We start from the raw sequence: 14,315 nt of genomic DNA on the forward strand, positions 1-14,315 counted from the left end.
TCACTGCTTTCAGGGTCTGCTGGTGGTGTGGGAAGGTGCTTTCCTTTGCATTTGGTCACAGAAATGGCTTTGAGAGCTACAGGCCAGCAATGAAGCGAGCAGCAAATTTTGTAGTACAACATTTACACTCTTACGAAAGCACAGCCGTGCCTGCTGGATATTTGTCTGGCTAATTCTTGCTGTTGACAGGAAGCAGACATTCAGGCTCAAAACATTTACATATCTCTGCATTGACAACACCAACATGAATTTGGCGTCTGCGTGAGGGATGCGCGGCAGTGCCTGTGTCTATTCCCTGTCTCGCTTGCTACAGCAAAGAAGGCTCAGGGACTGACCAAGAGCATGCACATACACAAAACTGTGATGGGGTGAATGAGGATCCTGCTGGGCATTTCAAATGTCTTTTTCTCTTTTTGTGCATTTTGGCTTCTTAGGCAAAATATGTTTGCTGGGTTTGTGTGTCTCAGCTAAACTCCTTGCTGCTTCCTTTTTCATTTTTATTTATTGTACTACAGTGATGCACAACCACTCTCAGCAAAATACTGCAGACCTGGACATCTCAGTAATTCTCTGTATAATTTATAAAAATAGGGATTTTTTAATAATAAAGTATCCCTCATTAATAACAGACTATATCTAACTTGTCCTCACTTTCATTTTTAAAAAGAATATTTTAGTATATCTGCCTTCCTTGCATTTACCTTTTATTTTTAAGCCTTGAAATTCATACCTTAAACTGGCTTAATGTGGTGAAGGTTGTTTTCCATTGTATATTTGGCCTTTCACTGGCAATATATATCAATGAGTTTGCTTCTTAGTTAAATCCTTAAGAGTCTCTGGAGACCCTAAACTTAACAGCTTTATCTTCAGAGGATGCCTGAGCATTTAGAAAAAGCTACTGAACATAGTCCTTGCTGATATTCTTATGATCTGAATTCAGGATAGGACACAGCAGTCACCACCATCAGCAATGCCCACCTACCCCTTCTTTCCAAGGCATGTAACAGATTTCTCATTTATTCTTCAATGATATTGCTGCCGAATCTCCCTCAATACCTGCTTGTTACACAAGGCAATTACATGGAAAGGTAATTAGATGAGGACTGGATTTTGAGAAAAAGAGAAAAAAATCCAATAGTAAAATCATTTACTTAGCAAGTAATAGAAGAAATCCTGAATGGAAAGTTGGAAGATTATTTTTAGGGAAAGTATCAGATGATTTTGTAATTGCCCAAGCCATAAATGGCCACAGCTGTGAAGGGAATATATATGGTATAAAGATGTATCAGGCAAGATCCTTCCAGTAAGTAAAGGGTAATATTAAAAGAACTATGTGAGTCGCTGATGTAACCCCATGTGGTCATCTAATGTTGAGTTTTCATCATCCACATTCCAGAAAGACCCAGGATGTCTCTTCCAATCCCATAGTTGTGCCTTTTTTCTCTACAAGCTCAGTGAAGGCTGGTGATGGCCATGAATTTTAGTGTGCAAGCGGCTTCCTACATACTGGCATTTGTACACAGGGGATTGTCCTCCTGCTGGCTTGACCTCCTGATGCCTCACAGTCATCATCCAGATGACTTCAGTGTGGGCTTCAGTGAGCACCTTCATCAGACCTTTGTGGTGGGGGACCCCCGTGTTCTGTACCATCAGGGAATGTTACGCACAAGCTGGTACTGAAGAGCTACCTTAAATTCAAGATAGGAAGGAAGGTGTTTGCTTCAGATTCAAATGTTACATTATCCACTTGATTCTTTTTCATGTATTAGAGATATGTGATTTCTAGTGATAGGAAACTTCTACTAGTTCGAAATTCAGATTTGATTAAAATCCCGCACTTTATCTGTGTCTTCCACTTACCTACATTGCAGAACTTTCTCACATCTGAAAAAAATGGATTAGAGATCTTGAAAAGAGATTTTCTGATGTGATTATTTCTTCTCTTCTTTAATCTTTTTTTTCTCTTTTTTTTTAATAATTTTTTTCTCTTTTTTCATTTCTTTTTTCTTTTTTTTTTTTATTTTGTCTCAGCCTGGAAAACTAAAACCCTTTTCTGGCTACCACAACAATAGCATTTTGGAACTTCAGGCTACAGATAAATGTGGTAGATACATGAAAAAAGGCTCAGAAGCTGCAACTGGTATTTAACCACAAAAGAAAAAAGAACACCCTGGGCAATATAACTATAAAACTTTAGGGATGCTTGCGTTCTGATTGTCTGAAATACTGTCTCAGTCCAAAATTATCTGGCAAAAAAGTATGCTGTGTCTTTAAAATGGATTTTGTTCTTACTTCTCTGTTGTGGCTTATCCTGCTCTGTGCTGTCCAGCTTTGCTGTGCTTCTCCTCCATAGCACAGGTGGAATGCTGTTTTTTACCACCAGTCATTTCTTAAAAGCACATTGACCTCTTCCTCAAAGGTCATCAGTATTTTAGTATGATGGTGGTGGTGGTATCAGGATCCTTTTCTTAGAAGTATGAAATATTCAGAAGGTATTGCTCATCTCTGCCTAAAGCTCCAAGAAATCATGAGTGTTGATGGGTTGGAATAGGAGCTCTTTGCATGTTATCCAAAATGTTTATCACAGCGAAGGTTGGCATGCTAGAATTGGACAACTGGCACAAAAAAACCCCATTTCACTTTCTTGGGAAAGTGTTATCATTTTGCTGCCTTTTAGAAACTATAGTTTTTTTCTGAATTACAAGTGGTTTGCATAAAGAACATAAATTGCTGTGCTCTTTATCACTGCTCACTGTGTGACAAATATACAGTCCAATTTTTCAAGTGCAGTGTCTTGAAAATGAATGTGTATTTGAAACGAAAACCATTTCAGTACTTGAGCATCCTCCCTCTGGAACAGACTGGATAATAGCACGTTCATCACCTTGGGTTATTTTAATATTTCCTGAAGCCTGCACAAGATGCTTTCTATTTTCTTGTCAAAACATACTGAAAAGAAAATTATTTTTAATAAAGTACAGTAATCACGGTGTGATCACCAAGTGCATCTTCTCTTGTCAGATAGTTTCTTCCTGCTTGCAAGGATTTGCAGTGACTTAATGTTAAGGTTGCTGAGCAATCCAGTGCTGGGAAGAAGAGAATGGAATATTTCATTTCTGACAAAAATCCCTGGGTGATACAAAACATCCTCCTTTGCCTCCTAGAATAGTATCACTGTTTAAAATGAGTGCGGGTAGAGTTGGCTGCTGAGAGATTTCATTTCCCCCTTCCCAGTGTTTCACTGCTGTCTTCCATGGGTGTGGTGCACTAGAAGTAAAGCACCCGTAGATTCTGTTCAGTCTGCTTCTGGAATGCCATGCCAAATTCCAACCCTGAGAGATGCAGGACAGTATTAATGTTCATTTCTAACTAGTCCTCAGGAGCTAGAATTAGTCTCATAGTTTCTTAGGTTAGGTGCCTTTTTGGTGAACAGCTGGTGGATAACTTGCTTAGCTTTGGGTAAACTGAGGTCCAATATTAGAGGAGAAAATCAGTTGCTTTACACAGGCACTTGGAGCTTTCAGAAGTAATGGCTGAATGATTTTTTCCTAAACTGTTTCTCTGCACCAGGTTTTTTACTCAAGTCGCTCAGGTCTAAAATAAGTGATGGACAAATCTCAAGAGATTTGGTTTCATATCTTACCCAAACATTATCCAAGCTAAGTAAAGCTCTGGAGTCTGCATAACTGAGCATGAAACCTCAGAAGAGCAGACTTTCTCATGAGAGTGTCAGTGTTTCCTGCTGTCTGGAAATACCAAGAAAATAGTCTTTCTTGTGGTATTTTGAAACTTCGGCATCTGGACGTCGCTGTAATCAGAGGAAAGTGAAAATGAAAAATAGTCATTTAAAAAGCAAAACCTTTTCCAGTCTTGGGTGTAAGGGTTCCTTTCAAGTTTTTCAGGGAAGTTATTAATTGCTACTGTAACTCTGGATCTCAAGGCAGGTGATGTAAATCTGAAACTGCAAATTCTGGTTATTTTGTTCTATATTGTGAGGCACTGAGTGTTTCTCCAGTCAAGGAAAGAAACAGCTATTGTATCCTTCCCTCCCTTTTATATAAATACATAACTAAGCACTCCTCTTGCTGTATTTCTTTGGGAGAACATTCTGCTTTCTTCAATCACTGCTTCAAGTGTGAAATTTAGCTCAGCTGCAGTACCACAATGTCTCATGCTGCAGAAATCTAATGAAAATAATCCTAATGACTGCATTATATAACTAATGTATTGATAAAAATGTTATGGTGGTAAATAACTGTAATGTTGACTCATACATAGGTTCGTATGGCAATTGTAGATGTAAGATATTTAAAGATATTTAAAAAAATTGAGTTACTTAAAAAAACTGAGTTACTCTTCTTTTTGAATTTTGACAGTGAATCAATGGGACTTGCAGAGAGATTTACTTTGAAAGTTAAAGATTGAAAAGTGTGTTTATCTCTTGTCCTTTTGACACTGAGATTTACAATGTTTTTTCTTTAGTCAGTCCAAAGTTAGTAACTTGAGCAATGAATTTTCCATCATTGGTTTTGTGTGATTAATCCAAGTTCACGCTGTTAACAAATACTAGGAAACAGTTCTCAACTTCCCTCTGTTTGTTTTCACCAAGACTTTTGTCCTTTGACAGGTCCTCACAAAGTCTTAGGTCTCTCTGTCTTTGTGTTGGTGATGTGCTGCAATTAGGGTTACCCATAAGTTTTCACGCACGTGTAGGTTCATTTTAAGGCCCCAAACGTTTGTCATATTGTTAGGGATAAACAAATTGTGTTCTGCCATTTGCAAAATCTGGATTTTTATGACTATGTTTGTGCTCTTTTCTAGGATTTTCTTCAGTTTGCCAGTCTTTGGGGTTCTGAATTGCCAGGAATGCAGTGTAAATTGAGAGAGGGTACTCAAGTGCAATACTGTTTTCTTGATGGGTGTATTTGCTAAATTCATAACTTCTTATGCCTCTCTCCCTCAGGGTTGTTATTGTAACCATCTTTCACAAAGAGCTTTTGTCAGTTTTGAGATCTGCTTCTGTTCCTTCAGAGAATAAGATTTTGGAAGCATGAAGTTCCAGAAAAACAGACATGAATATGCATATACATATAGTTACTTACTTGTTGTATAAATACTTCTTTCCCACATAACAAAATTTTGTAGGTGTCTTTGTACTGTTTCCTTTACATATTCTGATAAGTATTGACAAAAATAATTTAGAAGCAGTTTATAATAAATTTAATGATCATCATGAGTTTCCTATTTTAGTTTTGCATTAAAATATTATCATTAGTTACTCAATGCAATTAATAATAACCTGTATTCATATGTGCTCTGCTTAATTCAAAGTAATTGAATTTTCAAATTAAGAATGTGTTTCCAAAGAGATCTCTAAAAATTCTGTTTGTTACTGCTGCTTTTCTGCAGTTCTCTTGTTATAAAGGGGATTCAAATAATGCAAGAAGCAAAAGAAATCACTGCAGAAACATAATCAAAGTGACAGTTTTGTGCTGTATTTCCATATCAAGCTAAAGCAAACAAAAAAAATCAGCTCTATATGCATGCTTAACAATGTAGGTGCATCTCTGGGGAGTGATCTAAAATGAAGGGACTATCTTTTCTTTCTTGCATTTAAGAGTCTTCACTTCCAATTATTTTTCTAACTATATATTAGCTGTTTTAATTAAAAGGTGATGATTCACCACTTTCTAGCCACTGAGAACATTTTTCTAAAGTAGAGATTTAAAAATAGTAATGATGTGGACTATTTTACTATTACTCTGAACATTTGGAGCTGTAGGAATATTTTAGTACAAATTGAACAATGAAAGAAAAAGCTGGTTTTTGTAATTTTGTGTTCAAGGGTGATTCAACCTCTCTGCTTGCTAACTGTAATTTTCCAAGGCTTATAAAACTTTTATTTGATTCTTTATCTGAGCATAAAACAATGTCTGAAAATTGCATAGTAAATTACTAGATAATCACTTCTTTTGCAGACTGATTGTCAGAACAAATACTGCCCTTTAAGAGACACTCTAAATAAGTGCTGGGCAAAAGTGAACTTGAAAACTCAAATTAACTTAGGCTTTTGTGAAATCCTAGTGTTTTCTTCTAAGTGTGAAGGAGAAGCCTCTCTGATAATTATATTATCTTACATTATTTGCTTAGCTGTGTACTTATACTAGTGTTTGTGTCAAAACTTCATGCTTGTGTCTTCAAATGTATGCATATATATGTATAGATATGTGGAAGTGATATCATAAAGTTAAATTAAGATATTTGTGATAAATATATTCTATTTAATGGCTTCTTAATTCATCAAGTAGTTTTGATTGCTGCCTCTTCCTAGGCTGATATTCCTCTCCCTCATTACATTTCCTTTTGGAGGTGGTTCTTAATTTCCAGTCTCTAAGTAACATTAGCAGAAACATTGATGAAAAAAGCAAGTACTTTCTTGAATTTACTTTATCCTCCTTTTTGTCCAAACCTCTACACTCCTTGAAGACCCAACCTGTATGATATGCTCAGTTTTCTCTGTTCTGGATTTCAGATCTAATATATTGAATTCTAGATGGTCAAAAACAAGGACTGGGAACTTTTTTACATTAAAAAAACTTTGTATGCTGGTGGCAAGCACAGTTCCAAATGTTCTGATGCAGCAGACCTAGGGAAAAAAGTTTAGGTATAATGGAATTGTAATTAAACAGAAGCAAATCTGTGTTCATCTTTTAAAAGTTTCTCCACTATTATGTGATATTATGTAACATTTATGTGCCTTATGCTGCCAAAAGGAGTAGTTGTGACCAAGTCAACCTCTCCAATGTGGGAAAATGTCAGAGCTGGAGTTCCTGCTTTGCCACAACTTCCCTTAAACGCCCACATCAGCCCCTAGTACAGAGGGCCTGGCAGGAGTAGGGGCTGCCTGGGACAGTCAGCCTTTTCCATCTGTCAGGAGGGAGGCAAAGATATTAACTTACAGAAACCAGCCTTTCACTCTTTTGGTGAAGTGAGTTTGTTGGCATCAGTGGAACCAGAAGAGCTCCTCGGTATGTGTGAGCTCCCATCAATGTATTTAGGTGCTTTCAGGGTTAGTGAGCCAGGAACACTGGCTGAATTAGTGCCCAGACTCCGTGCCAGTCTCCTGGCTGGATGGGGCAGGTCTTCATCTCTTGCCTCTGCTTGTGTGGATGTGTGGGGGGCAGAAAGCAGAGAGTAATGGTTGACTTGAATTCAAGTGATTCAAATCAGCACCTGGTCAGAGGTCAGATGTGGTGTTTGTACTTGTGTCAGGGTCAGGCTCAGAGCTCACCATCCCTGTCTTCACTTCCCTCGTTTGTCATGGCTTCTCCTTTCTCAGCCCCCTGCCAGAGGTTCATGTCTGCTGAGCTCCTGTCTGTCAGCAGTGTACCAGGGTGCTCCACTCCTCACTTCTAGGAAACCACACTTCTCCTGCTCTTTGGCCTTTTTTTTTCCATTTTATTTTGACCCTAGGTGACCAGGTGGCTGCTGAGCTGTGGCTTGGCTGCTTGTTGCCCTTTCAAACTCATTGGTGGTTGCGGGGCCGTGGGTGGGCCGGTTTTGGGGCAGCGGCGGCAGGAAGGATGGAGCCTCTGTGGGGATAAGATGTTGTGCAGTCAGGACAGGAAGGAGGGCAGGGCAGGCTGGTGTCGTGCAGGGCAGGCTGGTGTAGGGCAGATTGGTTCAGCAGCTGTGGCAGCTCCCTTTCCCACGGTGACAACAATGATGACTGCCAACAGAGTGTCTTCCATGCAAAAAAGCACCTTGGTGTGCTAGCTCTAAGCACTAATTGGGGGACCAAGCTGCTAGGATACCCCAAAACTGCTGTTCACATGCACTATGAGTAACTAATGCTCCTCATTGAGGAGCTGCCTCAATGCTCCAAAGAGGCAGCAAGGCTCTCATTCCTGTCACTACACCAGTGGAGCTCCCTGGAGGTGAAGTGTAAAGCCCATGTGTGCCAGGGGAAGCTCACCTTTGCTCTGTGCCACCATCCAGCATTTCACAAGAATTACGGGAACCTCAAGTGGCAGGCAGTCCCTTAAATTATTTGGCATTACCCCTAAGTACCCGATCCATCAGGGCAATTCAGAATTTGATGTCTAAGAGCCCTACACACCTGCAATTACTTAAATCCACAAAATTGCACCCGTAGGTATTTGCAGGCACAAAAATGTTGGCATAAAATTAGAGGCCGTTTCCTAAAACCTGTGCCGAAATTTTGATGATATACTATATGAGGGGTTGTTATTTTGAAATGGATTTGTGGAAAGCAATTGAAAATCTCCAGGCATCCCATCTGTGTTTAAAGTAACAACAATAACAAAACTTTAAATTAGCATAGGAGATTTAAGACATTTCAGGAAAACATTGATTAAATCTGCCAATGAAATGAACGTGTTTGGCGAGTGACCTAATTAGTGCATGCTTGGTTCTTTTTCACTGCACTGCTTACCACTAATTGCTGTTCTGCTGGTCTTCTCCTGACAAGTAAGAAAAAACAAGGATGAGGGATTTGTTGAGGAAATAGTGACATTCAGTTTTAATTCATTTGAAACTCCTGCCAAGCTTAATTATGGAACTGAGAAACTGAGACCGGGAGGCCCCCAGCCATTTAGGTTATAGGAGACGGAGATGTTTAGTGTCTGCCAGTGTATTTGGGTAGCACTTATTGCAGCTAGCTATAAACTTGAGTTTGCTGATGCTTAGCTGTTTTCTTTCCCCCACAGGTAAAAAAAAAAAAACCCTTCTACTGGTTTTATTTTTAAAATTTAATTATTTAGCCCTAATGGCATCAGGCCAGTACAAAATTATGGGCACTGTTTCTGAAAGGAAAGGTTTAACAATTATTTTAGATAGTCTTGTCCTGGGTTTCTTTGTGCGTGTGCTTGCATGTAGTAACTTGTAATATGTAATTCTACCAAAAAAACCTCAGGATCCTGGAGGATTTGTAGTGCTGGAGTACCAAAGTCACCCTCAGTCTAAGTACTCTTGAGGTGAGGGGTTCGTGTTAGTGATAAGTTCATTTCCCATCTCTCAAAGCAATAGGGGACAACACAGCTTTCCTTTTTTGTGTTTGGAGTTCTTAAAGGAAAATCTCAGGACGCTTCAGGAAAAAAAAGGAAATAGTTTTGGTTTCCTGTGGCGGTGACGGATTCTTATGAGCACAGTCTGAAGGTCCTGGTTTAGAATCTGAGTTTGTTTTTCATGATGTTCTGCATAAAAACTGGGGGGAAAAAAATGTATAATCCATTGACCAGAATATTTACAAGGCAAGGAACACACAGTAAAAATACAGAGGAGAGAGAAGGAAAAAAAGGCTGTGGAATTTGAGTCTAGCAGAGGGACAGTCTGGTGGGGCTTGCACTTGTTTTTAAAGGATGAAAAAGAAATGTGTTTTCTTAGAGCAGTGTCTGATTGGCAAGCCCTGATCTGAATTTCATCCCAGGGGATGATTCCAACCATTTTCCTACCTTTTCCCAGGAGGAGCCAGGGAACAGAGCAGGGATAGATGCTGGAGCAGCCAAACCCAGCCACAGTGCACCTGCCAGGGGCAGCCACAGCAGCCCAGTTCTGCTGGCAGGGAGCACAACCCACTCCAGCCACAGCCTGGACAAGAGGGAAGGACTCAGCACAGGGAGTTTGGGGCTTCATTTACCCTCTGGAGAACATTGGAGAGGATGTTCCAAGACCCAGTTTTAGCTTTTGTGGGGGCTAAACTTCATCCACCCAGACAAATAACATTAAAAAAAAAAAATACACAAAAAACAAGAAAAGCCCAACACACAAAAACTAAAAACCCAAACACAAATGCCAACACTATTTAGTTAGTGCCCGAAACACAAAAAATGAAGTGAGATTATAAACAAATGAAATATTTTAGTGTAGGTCACTAACATACACTGTAAACATCTACGTGGAAGAACGGAAGCTGCACAAGAAGGCATCATGCCTGGTTTTCTGTTATATAGCATTGCAGGGTTCTTGTAAGGATACTTGAATGCTGAAACAGCCTGGGAACTTGGCTTCCCTTGCAGCAGATTGATGTTCTTTGGACGGGTTTTCAGCCATGGAGTGATTTTGTCCTGATGTTCTGTGTGTGGTGGAGAGATGTGTCAGGATGGGGGAGGGCTAGAAAAAGATACTTGGAATGGAAATGAGCTTGAGGGAAGGAAAAAGAAAAGCTTTGCAGTGAGACTGGGAGTAGTAATACTAGAATGCATAATGGGCAGCTAAAGATGTGGGGTTTTTTGTCTTGAGACTCCATAGGATCTCTGATATGGTCATAGAGCCCTTTGTGTCCACTGAAAAAATTCTTAGAAGATATTAATGGTTTTAGATATTATGGACTAAAGTTACTCCTCAATGATTTATTGTGCTAGGTATACCTAGGATATTTATTATGCTAGATATCTAGGATACAACACTGGAATATTCTTACACATTCTGTTTTTTATTTACAAGCAAAACTAACTTAGCTGTGAATAATTACTGTGCTGTCTAGAAAGTCAGATTAAAAATAAACTCTTTTCTATTCTTTCGTGCATGAAACCTGCACTGTACAGTGATGCTAAATATAAAAATCTAACTCCACTATCTGTTTTTAATGACAATGTTAAAATTACTTTTGCACTTTTACCTCCTGATTGTTGGGCATGGAAATGGTGAGAAATAAAAAACAATTCAGTTTCCTGAGAAGATCACCTAACTGTCCTAAAAAGTTATTTTCTCAGTGTTTGATCCAAGCCATCTCATCACTTCCCAAGATGTTTCAGATTTCTCATTTGACAGCTCTGGCTTCTTGTCAGGATCTCTCATATAGGAAACTGTATCTCCTTCCTCCTCCCAGAAGTTTCTCTTCCAGGGGGCAAAGGCTTCCAGGGAGGACTCTTGCTCGTTTGTAGCATGTTTTTTATTTCAAAGCAGCATCAGTTTAGCTGCTGCTCTGCAGTGAGAAGAGAGCTTGGATAGCACTGCAAAGGCAAATGTGATGTAGGACAAGCTGATTTAAAAATGGCTTGCAGTAAAAAAGGAAAATCAAATGAGGCAATCAGAGAAGGTCAAAAACTCCTCACATGCCCAAGCTGATCAAACTCTTGTGTTTATTAGATTTGTTATCACAGTGTCCCTCAATCTGTCAGTGTCTGTATTGCAGTGTCCCTCAATCTGTAGTGATGCCATATCAAAAAAAACCCCTCCCGAGTCCTCCCCACAACAAGAAACCCTCCAACAAACAAACCAAAATAGAAAACTGAGCAAAGAAAAGAAAGGTTCAGATCTTGACTTTGCTACAGAATAGTGCTTTTCACGCTTCTTAAGTCAGCAGTTTCTTGAATAATTTTGTCTGTTTCTTTTTTCTTATTTCTTTTAGTTTTCTTAAAACTTTGTAGATGAGATTTAGGCCAAGGAACAAAAACATCCATGTGCACAAAATTATTTCATAATTGGACATTGAGCAATGTATGCATACCAAAATAATAATAGAGATGTTTGTAATTTGAGGCGCAAGGTGATAACAAGCACACAATCTTATACCTAGATTTGGTGCAGAGAGGGAGATGTCTGCAAAGAAGCTGTAAATACGCTTGTGCTAATATTATTAAAGCTTTCAGGCAGTTCAGTTTCATCCATATGGCTTTCCAGAGAGAAGCCAAAGATGTGGCCCTTGGCCACAGCTTGTCTGAGCAGCACAGCCTACCTGAGCTGTAATTGCTTAATAAGATGTAGGGGGTTTCCCTGGATGGATTGTGAAATATATGCAGCTGCCTAAATAGGTGCTTGGTGAGATTTTTAGATCTTCCTAATTCAGTCGAAATCTTTATGAGCAAGACATTTGAATGCTGTTGAAGGTCAGAGAGAGCTCAGTGCTTTAGAAATTGTGAAAAGTCGATTCCTTGCCTTCTTACCCCTACTTTATGTCTTTAGGAGAATAAAAATTCTTTCAGAGTTTTTGCTGTCCATTAAGGGCATAACAGCATTGGGCTTGCTTGAACATACCAGTGTTGCTGGCTAAAGGAAGAAAAAAAATGGAGAGAGAGGAAGAGAAGATAGGAAGTGACTCTCTGATTAATATAAGAAACTAATGGAAATACTGGGAGTAAGAAAGCCACTTAAAAGCAGATGATTATCCCTTGCCAATCCTTAAGATCTAACCTCTAAGCTTTTGTTCAGATGATACCCCAAAGCAGTTCCTGGCAGAGATCTGTCCCTTGTTCCAGCGAGGAGAGCAGGGAGATGGAAAGGGATGTGGTTTAACCAAAGCTGAGACTTTGCTATCTCACCATCTCCTAGAGCTATCTGGCAGTTGCCTGTAGAGCACACATTGGGATTTTTCCCTGAACTGGTCCCACCTGCTGGAAAGCTGCACACGTGGCCCCTGCACACATGGCTCTAGCCTGCCACACAGACTTGTTGCCCTCCTTTTGTGAAGCTTAATCTTTGTATGGCTTTAAAGGACAGGAGAAGGAGTGTTTTTTTCGTGAAACCACAAACTGCAAGCTGTAGCTTTGTATCTCAGGAAGGTCCCTAATGTTACCTTCTCTTATGGAAGAGATGGAGCAGGGCTCCAGAGCACTGAGTGTGTGTGCCCTTCTGCTGCCAGGGACCTTTAATCTGTTAGGACTGACAAACACCTGCCTACACTCCCCCTCTGCTTCAAATCTTCTGGCACTTTAAATTTTCAGGTCACTTACATTCCCCTAAACCCCACTAGGTTCAGGAGAAAAGACGTGACAAATAGAGGTGTGGTGGCAGTGCTACTGCATGATCATGAGACAGTGTGAGAGAATGGAAAGATTTTTCCTTCTTTATGAAAATAAAATCTTTATCTGTGTTCATAACATGGATAATACTGAAAAACTGTATTTATCTGCTTATTTTCCAGGTTATGGTTTTGTAGATTTTGACAGTCCTGCAGCAGCACAGAAAGCAGTAGCATCTCTCAAAGCAAATGGCGTGCAGGCGCAGATGGCAAAGGTAAGAAGAATTCTGTCATTGCAGGTTTATTTCAGCTATTAGGTTAAATTTACAAGGGTTTGTTTTGCTCCGGTTTTCCTTAAGGTTTGGGGTTGGGTGTTCCAAAGATTCTTTCATCCTTTGGCTCCAGTGCCTTGTTCATGGTTTGTCTGTGTTCTTGAGAGCTGTGTCTCATATAATGGGCTCTGCTCTGATTCTCTCTCTGTACCCCTGTTTGGAGAGGGTTGGAAGACAGAGCACTGAAGTGGAAGAGCATTGGAAATGCCTTTTCCTAAGTACTGGGTGAAAGAGTTGCCTTTTCTTCACCTTGAAGTTGTCTTCATTTGGTTCCTTTGCTTTGGAAAGTTACTCTTTTCTGATGGGGCTGGTGGGCTTCTCTGAAGGAGGGATTGACTGACCATAATGAAAATCTGGTTGACCTGCCTAGGTTTGATTTCTCCTGCTTGTTGAGGTTTTTTTTTTGTTTTGAGGACATAAATGAGAGTGTAGAAGATTGCTGGGAGAATAGTTGCTAAAGGCTGTGTGGAGATGATTGGCATTTGCTCACAGAGGCTGCAGAAGCCATAGCAAGAGCAGTGAGCTCAGTCACTCTGGTCTTGAATTGTCCTTTGTCCCCAGGCAAAGGGGCTGATGGTGAGACAGGGCTTATGGCAATGACCATTGTGTGGTCCAGCTGTTGCCTTTCTGAAGGTGGAATAATGTGTCTTTGGGCTCTACACTGTGTCAGCCAGTAAAAATAGCTTTTGCTTTCACAGAAAGCACTTAATAGTGCTTGATTTAGTCTCTCTAGAAATGATGCTGTCCTAGAATCTAAAACAGTGAAAGCAAACAGGTAATTACAAAAAAAGAGGGAAATCAACGGATAAACAACCATCAGATTTCAACATTTCCACTTAAAGGAATGTTGGTGGTTTAAACCTTTGTTTTTCAATGATGTCTTAGTAAAAACATAGTTTTGTTTTGGTGTATAGGTTTTTTTTATTATTATTTTATTTTAGGGAGAAAAGCAATTGCTGGTAAATGAGGTTCTTTTGCCTTCTACTGAATTACACTCACTGTGCCTGAAAGAAACTGGATGTCAACGATGTATTTCTGTTTAAAAGCATCCCACAATGCAAGCTAGGCTGTTTTATTGGTTCTTAGTTTTTATTGACACATGGTGATAAAAAATATTTGCTTCAAATGGGTAAAAGATGGCAAGCAGAAGAATGTGAACTTCTGCTAAGGATTGTGCTATTTTATTTCTCAGATATACAGCAGCTCCTTGTTAAAATATAGGCAATTTGGTGCATTAGTCAAGCTGTGGAAAAGAAACCAAAGACAGGAGATATGTTTTCTCC

General features: G+C 39.6%; 1 protein-coding gene across 7 annotated transcripts in view; it reads left to right on the forward strand.

Moving 5' to 3' along the window:
• Positions 1-14,315, forward strand: part of RBMS3 (RNA binding motif single stranded interacting protein 3) — a 703,797-nt gene that overhangs the window by 430,385 nt on the left and 259,097 nt on the right. For all 7 annotated transcript variants that reach the window (XR_009486534.1, XM_059846719.1, XM_059846669.1 and 4 more), the window contains one exon: positions 12,884-12,975. Coding sequence is in view for 6 of the 7 variants with exons in the window: in XM_059846719.1 (XP_059702702.1) it covers positions 12,884-12,975 (92 nt within the window). In the remaining variant the exon portion in view is untranslated. The remainder of the gene's footprint in view (positions 1-12,883; positions 12,976-14,315) is intronic.

This window comes from Haemorhous mexicanus, chromosome 1, assembly GCF_027477595.1.
Source record: "Haemorhous mexicanus isolate bHaeMex1 chromosome 1, bHaeMex1.pri, whole genome shotgun sequence".
Taxonomy (NCBI): Eukaryota; Metazoa; Chordata; class Aves; order Passeriformes; family Fringillidae; genus Haemorhous; species Haemorhous mexicanus.